General features: G+C 42.6%; 1 protein-coding gene across 1 annotated transcript; it reads right to left on the bottom strand.

The window, feature by feature from the left end:
- Positions 1-1975: 1975 nt before the first annotated feature.
- Positions 1976-15824, bottom strand: stum (stum, mechanosensory transduction mediator homolog). Its single transcript, XM_048985597.1, has 2 exons — positions 15501-15824; positions 1976-4893 (listed from the first exon to the last, which is right to left on the bottom strand). Exons 1-2 carry the CDS (start codon positions 15667-15669, stop codon positions 4610-4612), a joined length of 453 nt encoding a protein of 150 aa, XP_048841554.1. The 5' UTR covers positions 15670-15824; the 3' UTR covers positions 1976-4609.
- Between the last annotated feature and the right edge of the window lie 11120 nt (positions 15825-26944).

The raw sequence follows: 26944 nt of genomic DNA, 5'->3' as shown, positions 1-26944 counted from the left end.
TATATATATAAGAAATAATTTCACTTTCAATATTCAAAAGGCTGGGTGGGAAATATTAAAAATTGAAAGATGATATACATATACTATGTTACAGCAATAAAACCAGCTAATTAAAATACCAAAACTATTTGAGTGACCAAAAGTGCTAACACAACAATTACACATTTAAAGTAAAAAAAAAAAGAAAAGAAAGAAACATTTTAACGTCTTAAACAAAAATCTTGTCCAACGGAGTGGACAGTCAACAGCAGATAGCAAATACAACTGCAGGTGTTTATTTTTTATATATATGTAATTTTCTAACAGAGTTTGGCTGAATAAAAGTCTTCCCAGTTTAAGTGTTCTTCACACTATCTCCCAGCTGTGACACGGTAGGAAGCATGGGGGAGGGGGGGGGGGAAGGGGGGGGCACCTGCAGAAATAAAAATGGCCATCCTCCACTTGGCGTTGAAGGCATCTCGCTGCCCTTGTCATCAGCAGGTGCTGGGACACTTCTGTACATTGCCGCGGCGGCTTAGCCAGCGCTGCTCACAGCTGCTGGGGAACCCCTTGATCCTTGTAACCTGTGAAGAAACAAATGGGGTTAGTGTTAGGCAGCCGGGCGTCCCGTCTGAAATCTCTGACCGCTACTGTTCGTCGGTTCAGCTTGTTTAACGGGTCTCTATGTGGCACCAGCTGCCAACTTTTTTTCTTCGTCTTTTTTCCACTGTTGCTACAGGGTGTTTGATTTGTAGCTAACAAATCATTAGATAATGATAATTTGTCACACATTAATGCAAATATAATGACATAACCACATTTTATGTGTATGCAAGCTTAGCCAACTAAGTTAAAGGTAACTCACTTTGTATCTGAACTACCACTACAACTACTCATTTTTATTATACTACTACTAATAAGACTAATAATTGCTAATAATGAAAGGTGCCGTGTTTACACTGTATACACAGTTGCAAGACACCGACCCAAACTGAACATTAACAGTCATTCTAAACTCCAGTAGGCTCTGCTGACCTCACTGCATTCCAGTGAAAACATGCAGTGCGTGACTGCAGTGGACATTTGAGAAGCTGGACAGCAAGCCCCCACAATGGCATGGACATTAAATAGACCACAGCTCTGACATAATGCCGGCATTATTACAAACATCTATAAGCGTTTCCTTTTCTTGACATTTTATAACGTAATGTTTGATCTTGAAACGCAGAGCAAATGGAAACCACTTAATCTCTTACACATATATGAACACCCTCCAGGGCTGCATGAGACTATCGCTCATCTGTTGGTCTTATTTTTGGCTGAAAACGGCGGCTCTGGGGTCTTATGTAAGAGCGTGGTCTCACTCTGATCCCTTTGCACGCACAGCCGCAGCGCTAAACACAAACGCGAGCAAGAGGCGAGAAGTAAAGGGGGCTAAAGAAGAAATTAGAAATAACAACAGAGACGGGCATCGAAGGTGGTGGGTGGTATGAGGTGAGGCCCAGAGAGAGTGGGGGGGGGGGGGGGGGCGCTCTCGGCATTTCGGGATGAGTCAGGACCGGGCCGGGCAGTCAGCACGCCTACCTTCTGAGACTTCATCCATGCGGGCAAGCCGGCGAAAGGGAGAAAAGACAAGAGACACAGTTAACACTCATCTAAACTCATCCTGAAAAGCGTCAGTATAGATGCAGCAGCATAAATGCTTATAAAGGATGAGTTTTATTTGTAGGACGTTCTAGGCAGCATGGCGGTGGGGCAGTGGTTGGTACTGGCACCTCACACGCAGGGTTTCAGTCTCTGCCTCGGCTCACGTGTGGAGTTTGCATGTTCGCTGTGTGTCGCCGCGGCGTTTTGTCATCTTCCCCCCGCAGTCCAAAAACACGCTAAGGTGAATTCGAGCTGCCAAATTATACGCAGGTGTGAATGTGTGAGTGAATGGTGTGTGTGTGTGTGTGTGTGTGTGTGTGTGTGTGTGTGTGTGTGTGTGTGTGTGCCCTGCGATGGGTTGGTGCCCCATCCTGGGTTATTCTTTGCCTTGCATGTGTGTGTGAATGGTGTTTGTGTGTGAATGGTGTGTGTGTGTGTGTGTGTGCGTGTGCGTGTGTGTGTGTGTGTGTGTGTGTTGCGATGGGTTGGTGCCCAATCCTGCACCTCTGCACAGGTCAAGCAGGTAAAGGAAATGGATGGATGAATAAAATGACTTTAATACTTAATATATGTGTGTTTATGTATTTTTATTTGTATATTAATATATTGTACACTGATATTCGTGCATCTTAATGACAAAAGGAAACTGGATCTCAAAAGGAGATATTGACACATATTCTGCTGACTAAAACCCATTCACTCTTTATCCCATAAGCATAAAACTTTCACACACTGTGAAGTAATGCCAAATGTTTTTGTTCTCAAATACATATACAAATATATTCCATAACGAGTGAAAGCTTTTTTATTCCAGAAAGCCCAGCAGGTTTTTAATCTCCAAAAATGGCTGCTGGCTGTGGAACATAATCGGAAATGGGGACTTAAAGCAAAAATTGGAACAATTAAAGTTGTTTGTGATGCTATAAACTCATCTTGGTGTTAAAACACAACTCCCTCCAAACCAAGCGCTGGTCTCTGCGCCCATACGCCTTCCAAGCGCTTGTGCAGTACAGCGTGTGTGTCTGCGTGTATGTGTGTGTGTGTGTGTGTGTGTGTGTGTGTGTGTGGTTACCCTGAGACGGACTGGCATCCCGTCCAGGACGTTCCCCTGCACCATGCTATGCACTCGGCACAACAAGCCTGAAGTTATATAGACGTGGCAGCAGCAGATGCTGTCCATGAAAAAGTACGAGATGCAGCATTATTACACAGCTTCATACGACGCCTGTAGTGTTTGTGAGGACTTGTGCCCTGCCCAACGTGCACCCCAGCCGTGCGCCCTACGCTTCCTGGGATAAACTCCAGGCCCCATCGCATCCTTGACCAGGTTAAGCGGCTAGAAAATGGACAGATATAATGCACTCCTGCATCGTTTAGGTGCTGATAACATACTATAGATCTAAACACAATTCACAAAACCGCAATACTGGCACATTCCATTTCCTCTTCACATTATGCACACGACAATAACCGACAATGCAAGCAACCTCCGTCTGTCTACCGAGTCTGCTGGCAGACGTGCCCATTGGACCGAATACATCATTCACATGGTTGGCAGACTGGGTCCCACATACTTTAAACTCCTCTTCTTCCCAGTCATTCTATTGCTGTTACATTTCCAAATGCATCAAGGGTTGGTGCGAACTCTGAGATATTGCTTTATAAATATAACGGCTAATATTATATTTCAGCACAGAAGCGAAGACGCGTCATAAATGTCAGTCCATTTCAATAGTTCCTCCTTTGTTGTCTCTCTCTTGTCATTTAGTCAGCCTGCATACTACAAATCTCAGCGCAATTCAAGTTTAGGAAAAGCAACATTGCCAAGCGTTTCCTTCATTGCCTGTTTATTATCTTTTTATGTGATTTTTTGGGCCTGACAGCTCTTTACGCAAAAGGAAGCATAAAAAATACGAGCGTGACGTCACTTTACGGTCACTATCATTTGCCTGAATCGGCACTTTTATTTATAGAAAAAGTGGCACAAGTGACAGATAAAACCATCCAGTCCTCTCACTGTGCAAACAGATCGTGGTGTTTATATAACAATGGAAATAATCGTTACATTTGGGTGTTTATTTTAACCGACTGATTTGTGGACTGAATCAGCAGAGACACTCTCAAGAGACGAGAGGATGTAATGTGAGCCATTCTGATCGTGGGAACACTGCCATCCATCCGTTTTCCAAAACTGCACGTCCCATGTAGGGTCGTGGGGGGTCCGGAGCCTATTCCAGAGGCAGGGAGCAGCCCAGGATGGGGCACCAACCCATCACAGGGCACACTCACACACCATTCACTCACACACGCACGCCTATAAATAGGGAACTCCAATTAAGCTCAGCATGTTTTTGGACTGTAGGGGGAAACCGGAGAACCCGGAGGAAACCACAGTATGACACGGGGAGAACATGCAAACCCCACACATGGATCCCAGGTGGAGTCTTCCAGTCCCAGAGGCTTGAAGTGACCCACCCACAACATCACCATCTTTAAGAAAAGTAACATAATTAACCACTGTTCCCCCTGTCAGCCCCAAAGTTACGGCAAAAATACATTTCCAAATTCCACTTCCAAAACAAATTGTACGGCACGAAACGTAGCTTCATCTTCCTCTGGATGACCTTTGGAATTCCCAAAGTGAAGGGCAAAAAGAGACGACTGACCTAATTTCTGTTTATAAATAAATATGTGAAATGTCATATCGCGCCCGCACCCCAGCACTGCGGCTCGCAGCCCTGCATGCCAGAAACTGCTATTGCACTTCTGATGACTGATTCATAATTCGATTCACCTGAAGTTCACCAATCAGTTTCAGTTTCTTAATCACATGACCATACAGATTACAATGGTTTAGGTACAATAACAATTCATCCATCCATTGTCTATATGCACTAATCCTACACAGGCTTGCAGGGGCCTGGAGATCTATCCTGGAAACATGGACCAGGGCAGAGAATAACCCACAGCATTCACACATACATTATACACTAGCTATAATAATATGATTAAAATACAATGATAATGTAGGAAGTGTAATACTTATGCTAGGCTGCCATGCGAGTGGTGAGACAGTATGACACGTACTTGCCAGTATAACCATGTCCATGCCCCAGAATATGCTCATGATCCACCCCACCATAACGATGGCTGTGAGGATTTGTATGAAGGCGGCGGCGACGTTTAGCCAGAAAACGCAGCAGACGTGCCGGTCGGGGAGGTCCGTCCGCGCGCCACACAGCACCGTGAAGGCTGAGACGAAGGTACCTGCATGTGGGACAGTAGCAGAGCACGAGATGCGGTAAGACCTTGGAGGGCAGGGGAGCAGCCAACAGAGACGCTAGGGGGACGTTACTGCCATTCGATCCTCGGCAGATCTCTTATTTTCCATCCGAGAGGCTTCCTCATGCAACGGCAAACAGAGTCACACGACAGTTAACCAGCCTTGTTGTAAAATACTATAATTTTTCAGGGAAAAGCTAGATAATTGATGTGAACGATCGCAATGCTAAGAAGCAGATGAGGAACTTAAGATAATGTTGCAGGTTCAGTTGGGGGAAAACAAAGAAAACATAAACGCATTCATGTCCCTGATGTTGACACTCACACTGGGTGTAAAACATGAACAGAAGACAGTCATTCACAGTAAACACAGCACACAGGGGACAGGCGGTGAGAATTAATACAGGTAACTGTGATGGCTCATGGCCACGCCGGCCGGCTTACACTCTGACACAGTTTTTACAGTTTGTATCTTTCACTGGTCACAATGGGACACTTGTTCTTACCCTTAAGGAAAAGTACCAGATTCAGAACTGGAATGGAACATTTGGTGCAGAAATTATCCTTGTTACCATGCCAATTAGTCAGTTTCACTGCAAAAAAAAAAAAATTGATAGACACCAAGGCACTGCAGAGTAAGATCAGTACCCATCTCATCCAGGCTAGGGTGACAGTGAGGTATGTCGTCTCCTCCAGAAGAGGGCACAGTGCTGGGATACCCACTGCCAGGCACGTACACAACCATACTACGGGCAACTCAGACGTTCCAATTAGCTGCATGGAGAAACCTGCACAAGCCCAGATCCAGCATTACCTACTAAGCCACCGACCTAAAAATGAAATATATTCATCCCTTAAGTCTCAGATCCAGTTATCCGCATATATAAATACTTAATGAATGGCACCACGAAATGTTGTCAACACTGTGGTCCTCAGAAGTTGGGGCAGCTTCCTCTCTCAGTTCCAGTGGGACAGTTTCTGGTATTTGAGCATAAAAGCATATGAGCTTTGGGCCAATATCCATCCATCTATTTTCCATCTATTATCCTACTGGGTCATGGGGGGTCTGGAGCCTATCCTGGAAGCAATGGGCACGAGGCAGGGAACAACCCAGGATGGGGGGGGCAGCCCATCGCAGGGCACACTCACACACCATCCACTCACACACGCACACCTACGGGCAATTTAGCAACTCCAATTAGCCTCAGCATGTTTTTGGACTGTGGGGGGAAACCGGAGTACCTGGAGGAAACCCCACGACGACATGGGGAGAACATGCAAACTCCGCACACATGTGACCCAGGCGGAGACTCGAACCCGGGTCCCAGAGGTGTGAGGCAACAGTGCTAACCACAATATGTGTAAGAAAACGTTTGTAGAACCTGTCACCTCATACTTAAATAAGCAAACTCCTTATTATAATATCAGAAGACCAAGAACACTACTGGCTAGCTGGAAGCAGGGAGATGTGGAGCACAAGGGGAGGGGGAATAGAGACCCAACGCTCTCATCGGGCCGTTTTTAAGGGCTAGCTGGATGGTTTAAAATGACACGGGCGCCGAGCGGAACTCGAGTACAGAGCACAGCCGCTCGAGGTCAGGAGGGGCAGAATGCAGGCCGTCCATCTCTGGCGGGAGCTGGTGAGTCACGACCAGCCCACCTCATCGCAGGGGCCTCTTCACAAAGCCTAGAGAGCGGGCGAACGCGGAATGGGAACGGCGTCTCTCACACTCTGTTCTAAAATTTGTGAGACCAGAATTCCGGTTTTCAGACCGGAATGGGCTGCTTTCTCTCGGAGAGGCTTCGCGAGTTTCGGCAGTCGTAACTCTTTATAATTCTACTCGGGGAAACCATTAGTCGCCTGACTGTCCAGCTTTCAGCTCCGGTTCATTTTCCAGCAACAACAAGTTTAAAAAAAAAAAAAAAAAAAATCTAGCAATAAACTAACATAAAAAAAAAAACAAAAAATAAATATTACCACCGACCAGAAATAAGGCAAAAGCTTTTAAGATGTTCAAGATAAAAGAGCACATCTACACACTTCCTGTCCAGGCCTACAAATCTAATTTAAAAAGCACAGTTTAAAAATGTTACTAATACCAAGTCTTTGTCTCAGGGGTGCCATAATGGGGGGGGAGTCTTTCTGAGAGCCTCTGAATGACAGAGGGCGCAAAATGTGTAGCAGCACCCCCACTTCCTCTAATCTCCTTCATGTCCATCACGCGTTTCCATTTTTTTTCCCTCTCTAAATACGTACTTTTCCCGAGTTTTTGTGTTGTGTTTCATAGCATAATTTGTCGACACCCCAGTGTGGCCCAGTGCGACAGCTGCGTTTTAAATCAGCCTTTTATGCTCTCATGCGTGAACGGCCCCTTTTTATTGCAGGTGTGGAGTGCCGGTGCTGTGCTTCTGTCCCGCTCGCAGGGACACGGACACACAAAGCGGGGTTTCGGTCTAAACGAAACACAATAGCGCTGCTAGGTGACATACTATTTGTGAATTACACCATATAAATCCAGTTACGATTTCAGTGCCAGCGTCTGTATTAATGAACGACATGCCCTAGACACATTTGCGTTTGTCTTTTCCTTTTTTTGAGATAAACTCCAAATGACATCAAGTAACTGAGATATAAAGACGATGACAACGATTTTAGGGGAAAGCTAAGGGGGGCTCTGGCAGAGAAATACTGCAGCAGAAGGTTTGCAGTGCCGTGGTCTTCTGGGTGCTATCCTGCCACGGACAAGAACCTCACAGCTGGGGCCTTTGCAACTTGACTTTTACTGTCTTAATTGCACATATAACCCACCTTCCTGTTATGCTATTTCTTGCACAGTATTCATTCATTCATTCATCCTTTTGTACTGTGTACTGCTTGCACTGTGCCTACTTGTTTATAAGAATGGCCAATATCCTGCTAGCTGAACAAATACCCTCTGTATTCAAGGACTGGATCAGCTTCATTCATGTGGCAATGGCGCGTTTGTAGGTAAACGCCTGGGTAATAAGTGGTTTGTAATTATGGTTTGTGATGCACCCCCCATATATTCTTTACCATAGTAACCAACAGCTGGGGGCACAACACAGCTGCGTATCCAGCCCCTACCAGCCCCCAATCCAGCTCTACCAATTGGATCCCAGTTAATGAAACTCCTAACTCAGAACATTCTAGAAGCGCTGGGTGGAGCATGAAATCAGGTGGGGCGAGAGCACTGATGGGTCCCAAAGTATTTCATTAAGAAGTCATCAAGAATGCATGTCTTAAGGCGGGGGGTGTCAGAGCCATTCAAATAATTGCACAATTGGTCTAAGTGAGAGACAACGGGGTGGTGAATGTCAGAATGTCCATCGAGCGCTTCCAGTACGGCTGTAATTTCCTGACGCGTTCGTGCTCCCTACCCACTGAAGATGTGGGAGGTTAATGATCTGTGTTTTTGTTCGCTCGTTTCGTTGAGAATTGCAGGAACGCGTCTACTGGAGCTCCAGCTAATAGACAGGACTCCACATTTTTATTTAATTTTCTCTTTCCTTTCATTAAGTATGAACATAAATTCTGCAAAAAAGTTTGTATAGCATATTAGTATCCAGTAAGCAGACCTACTTTTTCGAAAGATTTACAAACAGTTAAATGAACAATAAAATTAACGCATAATGATAAATATGTAGCAATGCCTCTGTGGTAGCACTGAGGCCTCAGCACTCAAGGGTTAAGGGTTCGAGACCCAGCTATGTGTAAACAGAGTTTCCACATTCTCCCCATGGTTGGTGGCTCCCACCAGCAACTCTGTTATCCTCCTATAATCCGAAAATGTACGCTTAGGTGAACCGGTGTGTCTAAATTGCATTTAATGTGTATTTATGCATCGGTATGTTTCTGGTGAAGGACCAGAATCCCTCACAGGGCGTCCCTTCCCTTGTGCTCCAGGCTCACTTCATTATCCGGGGGGGTATCCTCACGACCAGCTGTCATTTCAAGATGCCGCATCACAGGCTGGATTACGTTACAGATTTCGTTAATACAACAGGGACATGCTGTGTGTTTAAATGCTCTCAGAGTCCAAAGGAGTCAAGTGGAGCCCAGCCGGACCCCTGCCAAGTGACCAAAACCATTCTGGGAAGAAAACCTAAACTGACACCACCAGTTTAAAATAGAAAATGGCTTCTGTGAGTCTTGTCCCCGACTAAATATATCCCGTCTAGGATTCCTTGGGTTTCAGACTGGCCGTGTTTTCTGGTACCACAGATGTCTGAGTACCAACGCTGCTTCTTAGTCGTTTGTGGTCATAAATCACTGGTCTTCCTCCACGGAGAGCTGGGCAATTCTTTATGAATGGCTGACATAACACACGTGCGGTGATATTAACTATAAAATAAGGCATCGCCTGCATTGTTCAAAAACCTATGGGTCTCTCTCGCCAACCTTCAACATCCAGCTTCAAAATCAAGTTAACTTTGAGGATATAAAGATGCCGCCCACGGCTGTGTAATTACGATAAATCTCCATCTTAACAAATCTATCATGAGTATAAATACATGTCTGATCTTCCGTCTGCCGAGCACTAATGTATTTAGGGTGGAATGGCAGTCATTTCTCATAACTAACGAATGCCATGGCCAGTTGCAGTGTACACAGTGCCCTCTGAACAGACAAGAGAAGGAGACAGGACTGCTCCTCCAGAGGAGGAGCCTGTGATGTTCAGCACTCTGATCTTTACAGTTTTACACGTTGTTCATGTATATAGTACAATCAGTCCTTTCTAAAATATCACTACTAACTGAAAGACATCACTAAGGATGCATCCATGTGCAGTAATGCTGTGACGGCATATTATGGCCGACGAAGTACCTGTGAGTCAACTGTGGGCAGCCATTAGCCTGTACAACATGTCATTATTAGTCAGCTACAGACAATCTTTGTTATTTACAGTAAGCCACTAGTACCCAGTACCTTAAAAGTCTGCCATTATCCTGTACCTTAAGCTACTATGAGGCTGGTACTGACAAGCATTAGTCTGTACCTTAAGCTACAATCCATTCAGAATGAAAACCCATTAACCTATATTTTAAGCTACTCTCATTGCAGTATAGGCAATCATTATCCTGTACCTTAAGCTACTATAAGTCTGGTAAGGACAGTCATTATCCTGTACCTTAAGCTACTATAAGTCTGGTATGGACAGTCATTATCCTGTACCTTAAGCTACTATAAGTCTGGTAAGGACAGTCATTATCCTGTACCTTAAGCTACTATAAGTCTGGTACGAACAGTCATTATCCTGTACCTTAAGCTACTATAAGTCTGGTAAGGACAGTCATTATCCTGTACCTTAAGCTACTATAAGTCTGGTACGGACAGTCATTATCCTGTACCTTAAGCTACTATAAATCTGGTAAGGACAGTCATTATCCTGTACCTTAAGCTACTATAAGTCTGGCAAAGACAGCCATTGCACTGAAGGTAAAAGCTCAGTCTCCACCATCCCCCATGTGAAGGAACAACAAGAAAGAAAAAATCTTTATATGTATAATGTATTATGCAGGAGTTACCAGGCAGTGGAGGTTAATGGCAGCATTTTGGTGTTACCACAGGGGGGTAGACCACTAGAGACGGCATTCATTTTGAAATCATTTTACATAGTGCTCCCATAGGAGAAGTATTAATGGCTCTAAGTGACCTTTTTACGCACATAACTTAATGTAACTTAACGTACTGTTTAATACATCTGTAAACAAAAAACACTCCTGAGAGCTGAAACTCTACATCCAGTCTGGTCCTTTGCCTCCGAACTAACTGTCTATGGTGAAATGTTTGTGACAATGAAATGCTCATAGCGAGTCTGGCTTTGTACCTAGATGCACGTACACCCTACTTGTTATACATAAACTTTCGTGTACTGAGAGTGAGTGTTTCCAAGGGATAGTCTGACCATGAATGAAAAACAAACGTGTATCTGTATAAAGAATTTGCCCTTTGACTACAGGAGACCAATGGAGTGACGTGTGATTTTCCATTTGTATAATTCAAAGTTGTACTTGGCCGATTGTGATAAAAAAAAAATCCCACAATGACTCTGTAATCTCTTGATAGTATGTATAACTCTTGACATAATCAGTGAATGATCCCTGTGCTTCTGCCATCTTTTTGAAACTACAAATTACTCTGGAGCTCAATGCAGTACTTAAAAGCATGCAACACCCACAACTAAGGAGGCACCCTGGCCACAAACGTCCCTCAGTACCAAATCTTTCCACCTCCAGGGGGGCCCTTGGTCACACCTGGCAAACCGACAGATTAAAGCTGCTGTTTGAGACATTCAGGACACAGAGATATCATTTTGAAACCCAGTTTATCTCAGGTCCTACCAACAAAAAGTACATTCCTGATGGGTCTTGCATGCAAAATTTAAGAGCTCACGGCAGCTCCAGCGTCATTACAAAGTATCGCACCGCAAAATAAAAACAATTCCAGGACGTAGCAAATTACCGCAAAGCACACACTGCAAGAAACTGATACATTTTTTTCCCCGCACCAATACACAAATCCATTATAGAATAAAACATAGAGATAAACAGTGATACCTGAATTTAAATATGACCTTATGCTTTGTTTTTACAGTTATGCTTTTATAAAACCTAATTGTTACATTTATTGAAACATTTCCATTTGATAAAAGCAGAGTATTTCTGTGAATGCTTTCAAGTGAGGAATGTCTTCCTCACATCTAAAACATCAGTGTTTTCAGTTAGCCAGATTGCTTTTTTGGTTTGAATTAAAACACATAAGCAATAAGCTTGGAGGACACTGTTATGTTGTAACAAGTTCACTGAAGAGGGACATGAAAGATTGCAGGGCCAGGAGGGGTACCATACAAGGGCAAGTTAAAGGCATTAAATCTCTCCTGCACAAACACGCCATCCATTATAAAGCTGAAAGGCACACTCTCTATATGCCTGAGTTTGCTGTAATTCCAAAAATGCAGACACTCCGGGGATTCAAACCAACAACATTCTGGCTTCACGTCTATGACCCTCTGCTACAGCACCTGTTGCTCTTATGTGCTCATTCATCCTATTGTTTAAGCCTAGGAAGTTACCGGACACCTCATAAGTATGATTCAGATGGGATTCAGATGGTATGCTGAGTAGGATATCAGTTAAATAGCCATGGATCAGATCCAAAAAGAGGGTCTATTTCTATACTCATGAGAAGTATTTATTTGTGGTATTATGCTATTTATGTGGCTTTACATATAGATGCTTGCTAAACAACTAAAGTAATAATAATAATAATAATAAAATAATTGAAAGGCCACCTGTTATGCGGATATCAGTGAACACATTGCTTTATTTGATTTTCATTTTAAGTTGCAGTCTGCCTCCCAGATTCCCTCCATGTATGCCAGCCTTCTCGGCCAGTACTTCAGCTGAAACAAAATCCCGCTCTGCAAAACCTGGTCTCTCCCACATACGATTACAAACTTAAGTTTGGTTCCCAGGGAATAAATATTTTGGATATCTGTCAACGAAGTTTTGCGGGACGTGATACCGATGGGAATTCACGAAACTGCAGCGGCTGATGAGACCACGGGAAAAAGTCTTCTTTCAAGAGCATGAATAAATACATATGCAGCCCTTTTGGCTCTTCGCTTCAAACCGGCAGTGAAAGCAGGCAGGACTTCATACGCAGCAGATTGTTTTAGGAGGATACAGGAAGCTCGGAGATGGTTAAAGTAGCATTCTTGTAGCCTCAGCTGTCATGGAACCCTCTGGAGGGCAACGGAACATTTAAAGTAGGTCCCCTGGGACATTTGGTATCCCACCAAAATAGAAATATCCAACATTCATTCTTATTTTGGAAGACAATGTGATATGACCGAAACCTATATGTAGGTCTGCTGTTGACATCGTCTGGTGTTTTAAAGAGCCCTCAAGCAGTGGCTTCAGTAGAAAATTTTGATTGGACTGACCATCAGGGACCAGATATATCGTCTCTCTCTTCTACGTTATGCTTGGAAAATAAAATAATGTATATTTCGTGTTTATTATTTTGATGTGGGGTGACCCTCATATGTACTGATGGTGCCCAAGGGCCCCCCTAGAGCCACAGTCGCCTTTGATTGATTAATTAACTTTAGGCCTGAGCCAACTGGCCTTGCCTGACCGGGTTACACAGATTTAGGAGACACACGATCAATCTCAGCAGAGGCGATCAATATTTAACAAGAGAGCGTTAAGGATTTCCAAACGTTGCTCAAAACTTGACATTTTCTGGATTCGCTTATCTAGTACCCCGTGCAGAAGGGGGTGTGGGGCAGGGGGTCACAAGATCTCAGTAAACACCTCTAATAATTTGCTAGTTTTAGCGCCATTCATCCTTTATCTCGCAGCGGTCCTGCATCAGCGATATAGACCTACGGAGGCAAACTCCATCCAGCGGTATGATCGATAGTATGAATTTATGTAAATGCGAGTGAAGCATCACGGGAATGCAAAGGCGCAATCCCACAAGTGGCTTCGCGAACAGCGTGAAGCCCAGTTTCAACAACGGGATTTTAGTCCTAGTTAAACATGCAGTAGAATTTTAATCATCCTTCTTCCACTAAAGACACACTTAAATCCCTTGAATTGGTAGGATTTTTGAGACCCTTAGCTAAATAGATAAATAAATAAATGCCATAGAGTCGCTCACAGAAAAAGACAAGGCAGCCTCACATAATAACTAAACCACACTAACAATGATGAAAATTAGTGCAGCTCATCCATTGTCACTAGATCTCAGCACAGACTGCCTGATGTCTAATTAGCATGGTTATTTAAATGCGTGCTCTAGCAGCCTCGCACGCCGTCTCTCTGTAGACACGCGGGTTCGCTTTACACTAAGCGCTGTTAATTATTACATTTTTCTACAGTCGGATGAGAATGGGTACCGGAATGTTGACAATGTTGCTTCAAATTAAAAGCAATAGATCTTATTTAGTGTTGATGAACGCAAAGTACACCTTGCCACAGGGAATAAGAAAAAAAAAACGACTCGGGGTGTATTCATGAAACAGATGCATAGAGCAAAGCCAGCCTTTAGACCAAGGCTCGGTAGCTGGGGCAGCATTAACACCCGCGTGACTAGCATTTGGGGCAACGCTCCAGTTTCCTGGTAAGATGATATCTGGGGTGCAAGCAAGCAGGAACACGACTCCCATTCCTCAATCAGTCCATTACACATGAAGAGAAATGATTTGTATTGCCCGGAGCTGCATACAGGCTGTGTGTCTTTGAAGAGGAGGCGGTATTGGTAAAGACAGCCAATCGGTACCTCCCATTCCATATGTCAAAACCCATTTTACTGTGCTCTCAACATTAATGTAGTTAAGACAAGTAATTGTTCATTTAAGGAACATCGCTGGAGTCTTCAGCACAGGACATCCTGATTTGCTTATCTTAATCTATGAGACTCAAACAATCTTATTTGATTCAGTGTTACAGTGATGGGTTGTAGGACATAAAGTATGGAAAATCAGGGTTACTATTATTTACTATTAACGTCCAGGCCCGTTTCTCTTAAAGCTTGAGGAAAAGCTGGACAAAGGAGAGGGAACTCCCCAAGGGACCTCGGTGTCACCTGGAAATGGGGCGAAGGGACACGGCGGCCATGGGGGAGGGGAAGAATTACACCAAGACTGACAAAAGGAAAGAGCAACAGTATAATGCTGTCAATACAATTTATGAGGGTTGTGAGCAGGCGATGCGCGATGGAGTCGGAGTGCAGCAGGTGAAGGTTTTTCTAAATAACGTAGGCGGATGTTCCGCATACTCTTTGATTAGTTATTTTTGCAGAGGTTTTAGGTAAAGGTACCGACATCGTATCTACCGACCAGTGTAACCAATTAACCAAGCAATCGCTATAATCTCGCACTTAACGCCGGTGAGGATACTCTTACAGGTGCACATTTCACGGTATTTAAACTAGACTCACAGGAGGCAAGGGATATTGAAATTTATAAGTAAGTAACATTTTCACACATATCAGGGCATTAAAAGTGTTCATTCATATGAGTTCAAACATAATTACACATTATTGCATACTGTAATTCGTAAAAGTGTGTTCTCTTGTACAAGTAAGATTTATATGTTATCTTTGATTTGGGATTTAGTGAAGTGCAGCTTTCTGTAGCAACACATCTCTTATCGGCGCATTATTCATTTTGGCGCGTAACATTTTTTATCTCAGATTCACAATTGTTTGCTTAGAATTAAGAAGTCGGCAGCACTGTTATTTCAGGGAAACACGGCGCTGAGATTTGTCTCAGAGGAGGAAAGTTCAGCGTTCCCTGCCTTGTAATCAAGATGAACATGGATGATAACCCAGAAATACCAATAGTTTCCCCTTAATTGTAAATCGCATGCAATATTAAGTGTCAAGATAAAGACTAGCTTCAGTATAACAGCATCATTTAGGAAATTTAAGATCTCCTACAGTACATATTTATGGCACAATAAATAAAGGTTGCAGAATGGCGACAATGGTTTATCATGATTTGATTTTATAAATGTTCAAAGCGACCGCGCATTGGTGCCCTTAGATGAAGATAACTCACCTAATCCAGGTACGAATGTATTGAGGAAGAGGCAAATGACCGCTACAGGAAAAGGCATGCACGGTATCGCCGCGCGCAGAACTCCTTTTTTCTCCCGTACTTGGACCACAACTCCACTCGTGGAAGAAGACACTCCTTTTTCGTTCATCTCCGTGTCTTTCTGGTCCATCTCAGGAAACTGCTCTTTGTCCTCCGATCGGTCTTGCTGGTGTGACCCCGCAGAAGTAAAAGCGACGGTACTCCAGTAGAGATGTCCAACTGTGCAGAGCGGACTGGGAGTAAGCACTGTCACTCCCACCGCCACCTCCTTCGAGCGGACTTGAGATCAACCGGCGGACCAGATTTAATTTCACTTGACACATTTAAAGTGACAGGATCATGTTGTCATCTACAGTACATGAACGCTGAGCTTTCCCACGGGAACTATTAGGCCGTTTACGTATGATTGTTAAATTCTCCTGATTTCATTCCAAAGACAACTTGTTGTGAATCAGGGACGTTGGTTTCAATGGAAAACTGGAGAGGGCAATATTATTATTATTATTATTAATATTATTATTATTCTACAGTCCAAAAACATGCTGAGGCTAATTGGACTTGCCAAATTGCCCATAGGAGTGCATGTGTGAGTGACTGGTGTGTGAGTGTGCCCTGCGATGGGCTGGCCCCCCATCCTGGGTTGTTCCCTGCCTCGTGCCCATTGCGTCCGGGATAGGCTCCGGACCCCCCGCGACCCAGTAGGATAAGCGGTTTGGAAAATGGATGGATGGATTATTATTATTATTGCTTGTTGTTGTTGCTGATGCTGTTGTTGGAAGTTTGCCAGCTTCTTTTGATTATGAAAACATGGCTTGACATTAGTTATCTGATGGACCTTTGCAATTTATGGTTTAGGGTAAAAGGTTTCAGGTTTTTTGTAAAAATGTAGAAAGCAAAACATTGATATTATATGATAATGGAATTATTTTGACATGGATAAACCGTAGATTAATCATAAAGCACGTGGTTCTCCAAAACCCGTAGACTACTAGATAAACGTCTGAAAGATGGATGGATATCTATAATGTTTAAGGCGGTTAAAGGAAAGAATATGCATGTAAGTGTTTTTCAAATGAATGGACATTGATGCTTGTTGCGTGACCGTCTTTATCAGCACTGACCCTAGTCATTCCTACTGCACTTACATGAGTGGGACAGCAGATGGCGCTGTCTGCGACTTCACAACAAGCCGCTCCTCAATAGTGTCCAGGGCAGGTCTTATATCAGGACACAGGGACCCGTACACAAGGTACATGTATCACTCTTTCTGTCTTTCTTTTTTTGCACAATAAATAACGCTGCATTATATTGAAAGCAGTTGTATGTATCTACTTTAAACTGTTAATAGGCTTTTCTCAGTACAAATGTGTATTAGGCCTTACATAAATTTCATATCAGAGGCGTCAGAAGCATTTTTAATATTGGGGGTGGGGGCACTGGCGTAAAACTAGTTATTTTATGTTAAATGTTGGGAGGTCCTAACGAATAATTATGAAATATGAGGGGGGGGCACACCTCTCTCCTTACTGTAATCATTTTCATCCTCTTCATATCTGTATACCTACTGCTGGACCCAACGAATTTCCTCCTCAATGGGATGAGTAACATCATCTATGTCTGACCTTAGCCAGAGAACGACAGAGGAGTTAATCGTGGGCGTTTATTAAAACAATTCATCTTACATGGAGATCAATAAAAATCGTAACGTTCCACAATAAACATTGCTAACCTAAAGCTATAAAGTTTTTTTTTTAAATTAACAAGGGCCATTGAACGCAGTACTGGTTCATGAACATGTAGCCTAATTACGGCAGTCAAAAGCGACGTGGTTCTAGAGTGATACAAAAACAAATGCACTTTAAGTAATAAGATCGTACATCATGCTAAATAGTTCTGTTTATTTTAAATACTCATTTTGAAATAGCCTACTGGACCGTGGTACAAATTATCTCCGTTCCTCCCCCTTCGCTAATAAAAGCTCTTAACAATAACCGTGACATTAGCAATTTGCCATTTGGTATTATTTGTCTCGGGAGACGTCCCTTGACATGACGTGATTCCCATGATGAATAACAGGGAAGACTCAATTACTGGTGCAGGAAAAATATTCATAAATCAACCACCCCCCCCCCCCCAACATAAAAAAGATTAAGTCACTCTTTATCGCTACCAGGTCGCTTAGCAACGATGAGTAGGACTTGACAGAAGTGCTTAACATGCGCTAATTTTTTTTTTGTTTTTTTTTTTTTTGTTGTTTTTGCTCCGCATCTGATCCAGAAAGACAAGGCAGAAAAAAAACCGTAATATATTCCACTGAGAGTTTCCGAAGTTTGGATGAGCTGCATGTTCATTTGTGGCACGCGGCTAATTACTGGAAACAAATGATAAGGCAGCAGCCTTTCTGTTATAACATAAAATATTTTATACTTTAGGGACTAGTGGTAACTATTCTTCCTTTACGACTAGGATGTCCTGGTGTGTCTGGATAATGAAACAAAACTGCATGAGTGAAAAATCACATATAAGATATATATAACAGGAGGTCATTCTGTAAAATGATGAGCTACAAGGCATCTTTGCCTAACTAACAAAATCATGAATAACAAATACCCACAAATACACACACCATGACATTGTATGATATCAGAGTAGCATGTTTCCTTGGCAACTGTTCCACTTCCGTCCCTTTACGGTGGCTTATTGTGTGAGTGTGACATAAACTATTAAACTGCAACCGCGCCCCCTGCATCGCATGGAACAATGGATGAGAACAGAACCTTCCGGGCTGCTCCAGCACAAGGCACCTGCCTGAGCCTCTTATTCCTGTCGCCTGTGGAGGGACCGAGCTGCTCCTACAGTGGGAAGATGTTTTATAAAGCAGACAGACAGACAGACACTGTAGATAGACAGATAGATAGATAGATAGATAGATAGATAGATAGATAGATAGATAGATAGATAGATAGATAGATAGATGGGGGGGTGGGTGGGTGGATGGACGGATGATAAAAATTGATTCACTAGAACATTCACAAGACTTACACAAGGCTCCGGTTAGACATTGTAGGGGCTGACAGTTGCCTGACCTGGTCAGCTGTTTCAGATGGGGAGATCATCACGAGGAAACCCGACAGGAAACCAGCAGACTATTCTAGCTACCGCTAGCCTAAAAGCACAGGAAGTTTTAATGAGCTCACACAGGTCAAAACTGAGGATGGCCGTGATGTAGCTTAGCTCCTGCTCCGATTGTGCGATGAAGAAGGAAGGCAAGTTTTCCAGCAGAGAGACAAGCTGAAGCTGTTGCATGCGACTGAATCATCTGGAGAGCCGAAACGCTACAGACTCCAGCGCCAAAGGCTCGCTCACACTCACCACCATCTGGTGCCTTGAAAAGCGGAAGCTGCTCCATTGATTTCAAATACCTCCTACTCTTGGCAGCACACAGAGGCGTGGGCTTTCCTCAAAGCACGGGCAGGGGCAGCTGAAGAAGCCCCAGATCCATTGGATCATGTTCAATATCTGCTTATTAGGTACAGGGTGGGGCGGCATGGTGGTGCAGTGGTTAGCACTGTTGCCTCACACCTCTGGGACCCGGGTTCGAGTCGCCCCCTTGGTTACATGTGTGTGGAGTTTGCATGTTCTCCCCATGTCGTCGTGGGGTTTCCTCCGGGTACTCCGGTTTCCCCCCACAGTCCAAAAACATGCTGAGGCTAATTGGAGTTGCTAAATTGCCCCTAGGTGTGCATGTGTGAGTGACTGGTGTGTGAGTGTGCCCTGCGATGGGCTGGCCCCCCATCCTGGGTTGTTCCCTGCCTCGTGCCCATTGATTCCGGGATAGGCTCCGGACCCCCCGCGACCCAATAGGATAAGCGGTTTGGAAAATGGATGGATGGATATATATATATATATATATCAAAATAATTTTTGTTCTCATTCACAAGCATTAAAATGATTGTTTCAAACACAAAACAGCATCCTTGCCTTTTGGGCAAAGGGATGACTTCGATCTAAATGAATATTGTGCCCTGGGTGATGATCAGGTTTATCGGGCAAAGATGAAGGTAAAACTGTTGGTTGAAAATAAGATTGAATTAACAAATACAATGCCTGACTGATGCTGGTGTGTTTCATAATTTATATCTTTTCGGCATTGTCAGTCAATCAGTTCTTTCTCTCAAATGACATGTGAGGCTCGTTGTTTATCAGAGGCACAGTTTTCATTTGAATGGGAACTGCAGCCTTTCAACCAGATGACTGTAGCCATTGGCTTAAAATAATTAGATAGTTCTAACCCTTTCAGGCAGGAGCGCTAATCAGCTTCTCAGCGTGATAAGGGGATTGTCTAATGCAGATGAGAGCTGTTGCATCAGTGCCGTATTCATAATGAAATAACTGTTCAATCTCTGAATTATTATTTTTTTTCTGAAGATGTGTCAGAAGTTGAAGATGGAGTCTTCAGGATTACGGGGATGTAGCACTCTGCTGGGGGAGGATGGCTGGAGGGGATTTTTTGATCTTGGATGCCTGTCGGGGGGGGCGGGGGGGGGGCAGGGACTTTGATGAACTTGCGTATTGAACCGGCTGCCGTGAATAATGGATCTTCGGGGGACCGGAGGTGGGGGTTGGGTATCGCTTGAAAGAGATGACTGCAAAACAACTGAACAGGCCCGGAATCGGCATCAAAGCCACTATTTCCTTACCAGTTGGACTCCTTGGACTCCTTACCCGTTTGGAGATAGAATCCATCCATCCATCCATCCATCCATTCTTTTAATTTTATTTTATTAGATTATTAGAAAACTAGCAAATGACTGAAAGGTGGGTGGTGCAGTGGTCAGCCAGGCAGCCTCACACCTCAGGGACCAGTGTTCAAGTCTCTGCCAGGGTTCCATGTGTGTGGTGTTTGCATTCTCTCTCCCCGTGTCGCTGTGGGGTTTCCTCTGGATACTCTGGATTCCCCCCCCCCCAGTCCCAAAAACATGCTGAAGATGACTGGAATTAACAAATTGCTCATAGGTGTGAGTGTGTGGTGTGTGAGTGTGTGGTGTGTGAGTGTGTGGTGTGTGAGTGTGTGGTGTGTGAGTGTATGGTGTGTGAGTGTGTGGTGTGTGAGTGTATGGTGTGTTATTGTGCCCTGCAATGGGTTGGTGCCCCATTCTGGGATGTTCCCTGTCTTGCACCAATAACCTCCAGGATAGGCTCCGGACCCCCTACTACCCTCAACTGGACAGGTGGTCTCAGAAAAATGGATGGAGGGATAGTAAATGATTGTCATTTGCTTGTCACAGCTGACAAGCAGCATTTGAGTTCATCTGCCTTGTGCCATATGCTGTCTGGGACAGGGTCCAGACACAGTGCAGGTCTGTGGCAGATGAGCTGTTATGTAAGATGGATGGATGAAGCATATTCTGGGTGTCAGACATATTTGAGGGTCTTTCTGGACGCAGGTTTTTTGGGATCAAAAAAATCTTGCACACGGTCTTTCAGCATCGGTACATTCTGGGTCCTTCATTTCATTTACACTCAGGGAGTTAATTATATTACTTTACTTCTGTCCAGGCTAATTAGTCAACATGCCAGGACTCTTTTCTTTGTTCTCTTGAGATCCATTAACAGAGACTCTAAAGGCTCTTCTAGCCAAGTCCAGACTAAATATCACAGGGCTTAGTGGATAATTATTTATAAATACCATACTCTCTCCCTTGCTCAGTAGTTTAAAAACATCCCAGGAGAGCTGCATTATCAAAGTGGCATGCATTCCCTGTCTCATTTGTAACAACATTTAATATGTTCATTTGAATTTAAAGTCATAGACAATTTGCTACCTTATTTTTTGACCCTGTTATCTCTAAGGGTACTAGGCAATAAACATAAAAACACCACTGACCTTCTCTTAAGGTTTCTTCAAAGGCCAGTATCTTCTAAGATCTGACAAGTTTGCCCAAACAAGGCTGTTAACCTGGGGTCAGATCATAAACAGTGAGCTTTACAAGTTTTAATTCCTTAGCAGTACTGACCTCAGTGTCTCTACTTTACAGTTTTAATTCCTTAGCAGTACTGACCTCAGTGTCTCTACTTTACAGTTTGAATTCTTTAGCAGTACTGACCTCAGTATCTCTACTTTACAGTTTTAATTCTTTAGCAGTACTGACCTCAGTGTCTCTACTTTACAGTTTTAATTCTTTAGCAGTACTGACCTAAGTATCTCTACTTTACAGTTTTAATTCTTTAGCAGTACTGACCTCAGTATCTCTACTTTACAATTTTAATTCCTTAGCAGTACTGACCTCAGTGTCTCTACTTTACAGTTTTAATTCCTTAGCAGTACTGACCTCAGTGTCTCTACTTTACAGTTTTAATTCTTTAGCAGTACTGACCTCAGTATCTCTACTTTACAGTTTTAATTCTTTAGCAGTACTGACCTCAGTATCTCTACTTTACAGTTTTAATTCCTTAGCAGTACTGACCTCAGTGTCTCTACTTTACAGTTTTAATTCCTTAGCAGTACTGACCTCAGTATCTCCACTTTACAGTTTTAATTCCTTAGCAGTACTGACCTCAGTATCTCCACTTTACAGTTATAGTTCCCTAGTACATTTTTTTTCTCAGTTTCTCCCCCTCTAGGCATCTGTGGGTTTATTAAATGACAAATAACACATGTTTTAATTACCAAGACTGTCATTCTAGTATACTTATGTTAGTTAATCTTTCTGACACATTTCAGTTTCACACCATTTGTTTCGAACTTGGATGCATATAAAGGAAAATTGTACTGAAAGTTATGTATCCTCCTACAAGACTAGCTCTCGTTCAATCTGAAATGCACTTGTTCAATCGCAAATGCTCTTGTTCAACCTGAATTGTTGTGAAGTCAGTTAACTCCTTATCTTTACAATGTTAATTCACTTGCTGGTATTTTATATGACTGGACCAAATCGAATTACGTTTCAAAAGCCACAGTATTTGCTCCGGTTCCAGCCCTCTCCATCTCGTAAATTTCAGGAGTGTGTTAAGACGGACTAAGCGTTCAGGGAACCAGAGGGCCTTTCACTCCACTATGATCCTAAAATATCCCAGAATAATGAACATTCCCAGCTTCCTTTTAAAGTTCCAAGAATAGCCCATATAATCGGAAAGGCTCCCTAAGAAACACGTCTGTATTTGTGGGAACACACAAACGCATACACTGCTGCTGCTGGTGGCTTAGTGGGTTCAGCCCCAGAGTTTCTCATTAGACGATCACCAGTTTGAATCCCATGCACTGCGGAATGGTCTCACTTAGCTAGGCCCATACCCACCCCCGAGTCCGCAAAAGAAGCTCCATGGATACTGGAAAAATGTACTTGGACTCCCAGTTTCTCCTTCAGCTATAAATGTGTCTCAAAGAAAGGCAGGATGAGATTTTCTAAATGAAGCATTACAATGTACCTGCACAAAAGGGCAGCATTGCTTCAATAGATGACTTGTGTGTGGAATTACATTTTCTTCCCTCTCTATCATTTTACACTGCTGGTGATGGGATCTGTTCTGTTTGAAGGGGCAGACGTGTCACCTGCAGTGTGCAACATTAATGAGGGCTCATCCAATTATTTTTTCCAGCCGTCACACCTCATGGAAACCTCTTGACATGTCTTCATCTGGAAAGCTACTCAACTCATCATCTCAACTGATCGGACCTGCAGCCGTTTCACTGGGGTTCATTTTATACGTGGATCCATGTATTCCAGTGTCTCACATTTAGCGCAACTAGTAACAATTATAGATATTTTCAGTTTATGAGAGGAGGTGAGAAGATGTAGTATCTGAAATGGCAAATTAAATTCTTTAAGGCAAACACATAGCTGTTGGCTAACACAAATAAACATAATCCCAGCAGAGTACAATAAACTAAATAAATAAAATACTACTAATTATAAATAAAATACATCCCAGTTCACATTTTTAGATTCACTATTTTTCACATGAAGGTGTGGGTTGATGTATGGATTGTTCTTAATGCATGATTGTTTCGCAAATTCACCGGCTGTTTCCTGCATAACAATGCATGTTGTCTTTTCCCGATTCTTTCCATAATGTAATGCTCATTCTGAATGTCTTTTTCTGCATACACAACTGTGTTAAATGAGGTTCCCTGGTATTTTTAGTTGTATTTTTGATCACCACCCCCAGCAGTAAAAGTCAAAATGTACTAAATAACACCGCAACAAAATCTTATATTTTTATAAGATATATTTGGCCTGACATTTTTCTGCTGTAATTTTTTGTTGCCAACCTATCGCATCCACACACTACAGACAGCGTGGAGTCACAAATTTTTCTAGCCCTTAGATTTGGAGCTGTGGAAGGTAACACACACAATATAGAGAGAACATCCCAACTTCACACAGAGAGCACGGGCAGGATTCAAACCTCCAACTATGGTGGTACGCGATGACAGCAAAGCGACTGAGCCGTTACATTCAAGCAGAGCCGTGTTTATGCAGAAACGATTTACTGTAGAGCTGTGTAGCAGCCCACATACCAAGTCACAATGTTTAGTTTAAGAGATAAACATTGCTTAAGCTCAAAGCTGCAGGGATTTTAGGAACTGTAGCAGCTTGAATTGAAAACTGGTTAACTGACAGGAAGCAGCAAGTAGTTATTAGAGGTCACAGTGGGCCTGCGTTCATAGTGGGGTACCGCAGGGTTCAATTTTAGGACCACTATTGTTCCTAATTTACATTAATGATATTGACACCAATACATACAGTAAACTGGTTAAATTTGCAGATGACACCAAGGTGGGTGGTAGCAGATCCTGATCTACTGATCTAGCAGCAGAGAGGCTACAACAGGATCTGGATTTAATTAGTGATTGGGCTGATACCTGGCAGATGAAATTTAACATTGATAAATGTAAGGTAATCCATGCAGGAAGCAGAAATATAAAGTACAGATATTTTATGGGTTCCACTGAAATAAAGGTAGCTGAGTATGAGAAAGACCTCAGTGTGTATGTTGATGCTTCCATGTCCCACTCTCGCCAGTGTGGGGAAGCAATGAAAAAGGCCAAAAGGATGTTGGGTTACATCTCTAGGTGTGTGGCGTTTAAGTCAAGGGAAGTGATACTACGATTATATAATTCCTTGGTGAGACCCCACCTAGAATATTGTGTGCAGGTTTGGTCACCATACCTTAAGAAGGACATTGCTGCCTTGGAAAAAGTGCAACCTAGGGGGATGAGAATGATTCCTGGTCTTAGAGGAATGTCTTATGAGGAGAGGTTAGCTGAGCTCAATCTGTTCAGCCTCAAGCAAAGGAGACTAAGGGGGGACATGATCCAGGTGTATAAGATTCTAACTGGTCTGGATGCTGTTCAGCCAAATGGCTATTTCAATATTAGTTTAAATACTAGAACTCGTGGCCATAAGTGGAAATTAGCAGGAGAACATTTTAAAACAAATTTGAGGAAGCACTTCTTTACACAGTGTGTAGTTAGAGTATGGAATAGTCTTCCTGCTAGTGTAGCGCAAGCTAAAACCCTGGGTTCCTTTAAATCAGAGCTAGATAAGATTTTAACAACTCTGAGCTATTAGTTAAGTTCTTCCCAAACGAGCTTGAAGGGGGCGAATGGCCTCCTCTCCTTTGTAAATTTCTAATGTTTCTTATGTTTCATATTAATGCTGCTGAATGTAACATACTGACATCACTGTATTGTCACCACAAGAAACAGGCTAATTTAATTGAAGAATATGAGTATCATGTAAAGCCCCTGATCATTAAGCAAATAATTTTCATATATTGCACGGATCACAATAGATTTAAATCATCAATGCCACTTAATAAAGCAAGTTCATAATCTTTTAAAAGTTAATGAGTTTCACATACAGGCTTTGAGGCCCACATCAAGGCCCTCAGGTTATGCTTGTGTGGAAATATGGCCCATGAATTTAAATCTAGAAAGTTTACTCCTACAGCCCTGTGTCTGTCTGGGTTGCATGTTCTCACCAGCACAAGACTTCCTGGAAAATCTCTTCTTCCAGGTGAGCACTCAGATGCAGACTTAAATTGCTCTCTCTTAAGGAATTGAAGAGATCTAAGTAAAAGGCAAACTTTCATTTACTATACATGTAATACTTTCAAGAGTTTCAAGAACAACAACATTATATAGGCCAGAATGAAATACAAATGACACACCAGCACTCCAAACCAAAAAGTGCGTGCACTCTCTGCTAATTAGACAATTAACTAGTAAGCAAGTGAACTGGAGTGAGAAAAATCAGAGGATGGCTCCCTCTGGTGGTCAAGCTGGGACAAGACACTCATTGTGTGTTCTTGGGTTTCCTCCATGCACTCCAGTTTCCACACATAGATATTAATCAAATCCATCGTAACTGGTAGATATTCAGTAACTTCTGATATACTTTCTGAGTTTATGCCCAAATCATTTTGGAGCTAAGATATAGTGATGTCAGCTTATGAAAAAGAAGTTAGTGAGCTATGCTCTACTATTCTTCTGAAACTAAAATGTTACATTAATTGGGTATAGGTTGGTATTGTTGATTCAATCAAGTCATATTCCACTGCTTTATTTTAACTGGCTACATAAATGTTACTGCCATGCAGTTTTTGTGCAGAAATGTTGTTATGAAGGCAGTTTCTTTCTAAGTTTCTGAGTCGCCAGTAGATCCTGGTTGAGCAGCCAGACACTGCAATGCAGAAGACGGCCATGATGAAAAAGAACAAGGATCATGTGACTTGAAGTTTACTTTTTATATACTATATTTTATATACTTAGGAATAGTATAGTGAAATATACTAGACTTATAATGATAAGTATAAAGAAAAGTCTAAGTCAGACTTACACTTATACTTTAATACTAGAAGTATATACCTAGTACACTAGTACTATATAGATGAGTGTACTAGTATACAAAAAGTATACTTTTATAAACTTTAAAATGTTCCAATTTAGTCTGAAGAAGTATTAAATTGGTATACTTTCTAGTACATTACAAGTACATGGTCCATAGTATACTTGCTATACATATACATATACTCAAGCATACTTAATAACATGAACTTCAAGTATACTACTTTTTTGCTAAGGGACACCGAAATGGAACCTCGTAGGCATAAGCATAGAGGTTTGGTGTGTAAACATTCTCATCCTCACTGATGATGATCATTGTCAATAATCATTCTCTCCATGCACGTTTACAGTTTGTATATCTTTCTGATCAATGGAGTAAACAGACTCTTCTGAATCATCCAAACTTTAATATTCAACACCTCTTCTTAGTCCCACTTCAGTTCTGCTTGACTTTTCTCCCTCATCTTATTCGGCCTTTTCTTTTCAACACAATAAATGCAAATTCTGCATTGTTTGGATCAACAAGAGCTCAAAAGCTCGCTGCCAAAATGTT

The sequence above is a fragment of the Brienomyrus brachyistius genome, chromosome 19 (assembly GCF_023856365.1).
Source record: "Brienomyrus brachyistius isolate T26 chromosome 19, BBRACH_0.4, whole genome shotgun sequence".
Classification (NCBI taxonomy): Eukaryota; Metazoa; Chordata; class Actinopteri; order Osteoglossiformes; family Mormyridae; genus Brienomyrus; species Brienomyrus brachyistius.
Note: the sequence above shows the minus strand (reverse complement) of the source record. Positions and strands in the feature narration are given on the sequence as shown.